At 38.5% G+C, this 6,179-nt stretch overlaps 2 protein-coding genes across 2 annotated transcripts; both read right to left on the minus strand.

Annotated features, from left to right (window-relative positions):
* Positions 1-2,912: 2,912 nt before the first annotated feature.
* On the minus strand, positions 2,913-3,455 carry LOC135212846 (uncharacterized). The gene has a single exon (XM_064246614.1). The coding sequence runs from the start codon at positions 3,453-3,455 to the stop codon at positions 2,913-2,915; it is 543 nt and encodes a 180-aa protein (XP_064102684.1).
* A 22-nt stretch (positions 3,456-3,477) lies between these two features.
* LOC135212847 (uncharacterized) lies at positions 3,478-5,310 on the minus strand. Its single transcript, XM_064246615.1, has one exon. It carries the CDS (start codon positions 5,308-5,310, stop codon positions 3,478-3,480), a length of 1,833 nt encoding a protein of 610 aa, XP_064102685.1.
* Between the last annotated feature and the right edge of the window lie 869 nt (positions 5,311-6,179).

The following is a 6,179-nucleotide window of genomic DNA, read 5'->3' on the forward strand; positions in this document are numbered from 1 at the left end:
GAAACAATAATGGAAAAGGGAGCCCTTATATACGAAAATTGAGAAACTTATATAGAAAATTGGCATCGAATGACGAGCCCATATATACGCCGTGCTGAGAGGAAGAGAGAGAGAGAGAGGAAAAGGAGAGTGTTAAGAGCATGGTGGTGAAACTGCAGGCCCCACAGTAATTAGTGAACTTGTACAGTTATTATCGAGTGCCCAGTGACTTAGAACAAACTTTAAGTCCAAGTTACCTTCTTATAAAAATTACAAGTGTCTTTATTAAGATAGACTCAGTTCAATTACCAGAATTAAAAGGTGGAACGTTATAAGAATTTAAGACAATAATAAACATAATTTAGGGAAAACATATTTCATTTACAAACAAGGTTTTAAAGCTGTGTGTTGTTAAGATAGCTGACATCCAAGCACGATAAGTCGAGTGCAAAACTGTTCCTGAGAAGTGAAGGCCAGATGCTAACCAATAGAAGTTTTAGGAAGTTCTCCTACCCCATTACACACACACACACGCACGCACACACACACACACACACACACACACATATATATATATATATATATATATATATATATATATATATATATATATATATATATATATATATATATATATATATATATATATGACTGGTAAAAATGTTCTCTCACCACAGAATTCCACCTAATAAAAGGAGTGAGATGTTCATTACCTGTCTTTGTTTGATCAAGGTTGCCTCTATCATTTGGCTCTTGTACTGACATTATGACAGAATAAACTGGAATTTGTCATGTATGATTAATAGCAGGAGATGTTGGTACAAAAGCCAAATGATAGTGGCAGCCTTTATCAAACAAAAACAGTTAATGAACATCTCAGAGGGCACCTGGGATTCAGATATAATTGATAGAATCTTCCTTCAACCAATGATTAAGAAGATTAAAGAAGAATTACCGGTGGGGTGACTTAGAAAAAACGTGCTATATATGGATAGTATAAATACCGCCTTTTCTGCAACTTTTCTCAATACTTACCTGAAGAGAGAGACAGTAGTCTCTGAAATATAGTAGTTACTCTTTATATGTATATATATATATATATATATATATATATATATATATATATATATATATATATATGTATATATATATATATATATATATATATATATATATATATATATATATATATATATATATATATATATATATATATGTTTGGTATTCTTCCACTATCAGTGAGGGATAAAGCCAGGTTATCCATGCCATCCGAGGAGTTAGGGAGTTTTTCTTCATTAACTCTGTCAATGAATTCGAGAAATTCTGGCGTGTCTTCTTGCTCGAGACATTGTTCAGATGGATCAGGTAATGGCTGGGCAGGTCTATCACTTGCTCCAGTATTATCGATGGGTTGTACTGGTCCAGGAACTCGTGTTTGGCATTGTTCTCTGTCGCTGAGGTGTGTAGACATTGTTCTAGATAGGAGAGATTCGCTGTTGTCACTAGAACTGAATATACTCTCGGGAAGATAACCGTCCCGTTCTTGGTCCTCGGAAAAGGTCCCACATCTGGCAATTCCTGGACAGTCCTGACACTGGGCGCTGGGTAAGTCTCCATGGCTGCACCAAAACTGCGGTATATCACACTTCTCACACCAAGGGTCCTTGTGTCTTTCACACCAAGCTGAAAAGAAAACATATATGTATGAAGTGATGTGTGAAGTGACGATGGAAGAAACTTTTATATGATGTGACGAGTTTTATACTTCACTTCACATAAAATATAGATGAAACGTCACGTCATACTTCACATACCTGGCGGGGTAAGATAATCCACTAAGTTGTCATCTTGGGAATCAGAGAGGTCTTCAAAACAAGGATCAAGTAACGGCTGCGTCTGAGGGAAAAAACCGAAGCCAAAACTCATCTTCACGAGGCTGGTAAGTCTCTGTAGTCCACCTTCACGTCTCTGTAAAGATGTTTTGCACATCACATCATATATACCCTCATCTGCGAAGCGCTCCACCGTCACACCTGCGAAGCAGGTGCAACGTCATCAGATAAGCCAAGTCCTCCAGGTGACGTCATTAATCTGTGACGTCATCTGCGAAGCACTTCGCAGATGACGTCACAGATTAATGACGTCACCTGGAGGACTTGGCTTATCTGATGACGTTGCACCTGCTTCGCAGGTGTGACAGTGGACTACAAGGGCTTTGGGCAGTTGAGACGAGTTTTTCAGATCTTATCACATTGGGTATGCAGGTTCATCGTGGTCGTTAGCTAACGAACCTTTTTTTTAAACTTAACGAGCAACAGCTGCCTTTGTGCAGATCACATGACGTGACGAGGTACCTTTATTTTGTGTGATGTGACGGGGGATGACTCGCCACATCATATAAAAGTTCCTTCTATCGTCACATCGTCTCTTCACATAAAAGATTGCTATGTCTTCACATCATCTCTTCATATATGAACTTAGGATAGATTTTGGTAAAATTTATAAGGCTTTATTTACTAAATTGCATGTTGTATTACACTTTTATTAAAATTACCAGTAGATAATACATGTAAATATTGATGGTGAGCATGAGCATTAGTGTCAGTCATACCATCTGGAGGTAGTCTAATTTCTAAATCTATAAACATATCAACCTGAGTAGAAAAATGAAACTTGAGATAGTTTCCATCTGAACCCTTTACAGGTCTTGGTCTAACAATTATAGTATTGTACTGTTGAGGACTATTGTGGAAATATTTGATTCCTAAACGGGGTTTGTTATAATCTAAATTTCCACCACGAATTGGCATAAGATTCGGGGCAGTTACTTGATTGCCAAAGGTATACCACCGGTCTGTATCTGGGTAGATGGTATATGCTTTTCTTTCACCAATGTGATATTGCTCCATTGTGCCTAGATTTCCTGCTGGGTATTAGTATTCTTTTCCTTCACCAAACTGTTGTATCTGGGGATTCCACAGCCAATCTTTTAACTGAAAAGTAGTTCCATCTTTCGATTGACAACCACCATAGGTGCAGTTTGAGTCTTTGTATATTTCCAAGTAAGGGGTCGTATTCATGGTGAGCGTTCCCACAGCCGTTCCTGATTGCACTGTAAGCGCTTGTTGCATGGGAATAAGAGAATGCATCACTATACCGGCTTTGTGGATTTTTAAGCCAAAATTTTCTGCGATGGTATCAACTTTATCCCATCTTACAGTTTTACCGGGCGTGCCATCAGTTCCTTTGGTTGTGTAGGTAAAGAATTCAAGCCAATTGAGTGGAATGAGGTAGCTTAGCATTCCGTCTTCTGTGTGCGTGAATTCCCAGTAGCGTCGTTGTCGAATAGTCATACGTATAGTTTCAGGGTCTTTGAGTTTGATGCACCTATGGATGAAGTCTCCATCTACTGCTCCATCTCCATTGTAGTCGTCGTCTTCTTCTCTTTTCCTCTTTTCCGGTGTTGCCTCACTCATATTTCTTGATTATGTTACTGATCTATGCTTTGTATTTTTCAAAAAGTAGCAAGAAGTCTGAAGAAGTGATCCGTCCTGGTGGAGGGTTGAGACCAAACTGATTAGAATGCTTGTCTGAGAACCCTTTTATTTCTTTTCTTAGAATGAATGTCTTGGTTCTGGAGTACAGGGCATCTCCATCAGCCGGTGGCACCCAATTATCAATTGGTTTATTTGTAGATATGAAGATTGGTATCCTCTGCATCAATTCAGGATCTGAGTGTTTCGCATTTACTTCAAAATCTGCTCCTTCTAACAGTAACTTGTAATCATCTACCGTTTGTTCAGAAAGTCTCGGCTCTTCAAATAATGCGTAAGACTTATTTAAGAGGTTCTGGAAGCAGAACTGGTTCTGGTCGCCACATCTCGTCACGATGCCCATGTTTAACTTTCCAATGAGGCAGTTGAGTGTCAGAGATTTTCCGGTCCCCGTAGGTCCTTGCAGAATAAGTGTGTTGATTTTATTTAACTTTTCTTCAGCTACAATCTTCGTCCATGCCAAGAATTCGGCGATACAGATTTTATTTTCTTTGAACATGTACTCGAGCCACTCTACGTTTTTAGTTTCACCTGGTGTTGTTGAAGCCTTCTCCAATATAAATTCAAAAGGTTTGCCTTTGTATAAATTTCGCTTTTGTGTGTTGTTGAAGACCATGATCGCCTTGAGCTTTTCTTTATACGAACTTCCTAGTGTTCCATACAGAATCTTGAATTCTTGTTTGGACAGTTTCCTGAGCAGGTCAAATACACTCGATGATTTCTTTTCAGTACATAGTGTGTCTATAAATTTAAATTCATCTATCTTGTTAAGACTTTGAGACTTTTCTCGTCTTTCTTCTCTTTTAGATTCCATGTATGGACATGGTCCGTCTACTGCATCCGTTCCAGTAGGGTTATTTCTAAAGTATCGGAGAATGTTTTTAAATACGGTATGGCCAGCACCAAAAAACGAAATCCTGTCGATACCGTATCTGATAAGATACAAAATCCATTGCTTGATATTTCTGATGATAACTGTTGATGCTGTTCCTTCGAGGCGGGCTGCATCAGATAATCCCAGAAAATTGCAGATGATGGAGCGTTTTCTCGCTTTATTTGAGGGGTCTGATTGGAAGGTGATGTGCCAGTGGTCACCGTGATTCGTACAGGTGAATGTTGGTGGTTTTCCTGATTTTGGTTTTGGTCGTTGCCGGATGACGAACGTCCAGTAGGGTGGTTCCTCTTCCATTTGTTGATCATCCGTATCCTCTCCCAGTCCCCTTCCGTCCAAGTACTTCTGTCGTTTGGAAGTCCCGTGTACAACGTTGGTAATTGTGATGTCTGCTTCGCTCTCGGAACTTGAATATCTTGAATCGGTTCGTTCCAGTCGATGTCGTTTATTTCCGGAATTCCCAACATCGGTGGAAGTGATCGCTCCTCCTGTTGGGATGAGGTTAGAGGCAGTGTCAAAATGTGAATCATTCTCTGCGTCGGAAATTCCCACGAATATTGGTCGATCCATTGTTCCCTTTCCAGTTGTGTCCCCAACAGGATATGAGGCAAGGTTAGTTGTTGATGTTGTAGTTGGTATTCTTCCACTATCAGTGAGGGATAAAGCCAGGTTATCCATGCCATCCGAGGAGTTAGGGAGTTTTTCTTCATTAACTCTGTCAATGAATTCGAGAAATTCTGGCGTGTCTTCTTGCTCGAGACATTGTTCAGATGGATCAGGTAATGGTTGGGCAGGTCTATCACTTGCTCCAGTATTATCGATGGGTTGTACTGGTCCAGGAACTCGTGTTTGGCATTGTTCTCTGTCGCTAAGGTGTGTAGACATTGTTCTAGATAGGAGAGATTCGCTGTTGTCACTAGAACTGAATATACTCTCGGGAAGATAACCGTCCCGTTCTTGGTCCTCGGAAAAGGTCCCACATCTGGCAATTCCTGGACAGTCCTGACACTGGGCGCTGGGAATCAGAGAGAAGGTCTCCAAAACAAGGATCAAGTAACGGCTGCGTCTGAGGGAAAAAACTGAAGCCAAAACTCATCTTCACGAGGCTGGTAAGTCTCTGTAGTCCACCTTCACGTCTCTGTAAAGATGTTCTGCACGTCACATCTTATATACCCTCATCTGCGAATATATATATATATATATATATATATATATATATATATATATATATATATATATATATATATATCTATATATTATATATATATATATATATATATATGTATGTATATAGCTATATATATATATATAGTAATAAAAGCTTCACTGACGTTCCTGGATTTGAAAGGCTCCGTGGGTTCGCGCCCCGGTCTAGGCAAGTCTATTATCGAGAAAAAATTCCCCTTCGGTTAAGCATATATGAAAATATATTAATTCCGAGGTAGAGCGAATTAGATATTAAAGGACATTGTAGCTCGATATATATATATATATATATATATATATATATATATATATATATATATATATATATATATATATATACGTATATATTATATATAAAAATAGTGTGTTTACTTAATAATTGTAAATTAAAGTGAAGTAATTTTAGCTGCAGGATCCAGCTAGCACGGTGTAAAGCTCCAGTCTAATAATTTTGAATGAAACCAGAGTAATTGTCTTTAAGTTACTTAAACTTTTTGGAAATTTTACTTCGAGATCATCATAACATAACAGGAACCTATTAATAGATA

This window comes from Macrobrachium nipponense, chromosome 41 (genome assembly GCF_015104395.2).
Source record: "Macrobrachium nipponense isolate FS-2020 chromosome 41, ASM1510439v2, whole genome shotgun sequence".
NCBI lineage: Eukaryota > Metazoa > Arthropoda > Malacostraca > Decapoda > Palaemonidae > Macrobrachium > Macrobrachium nipponense.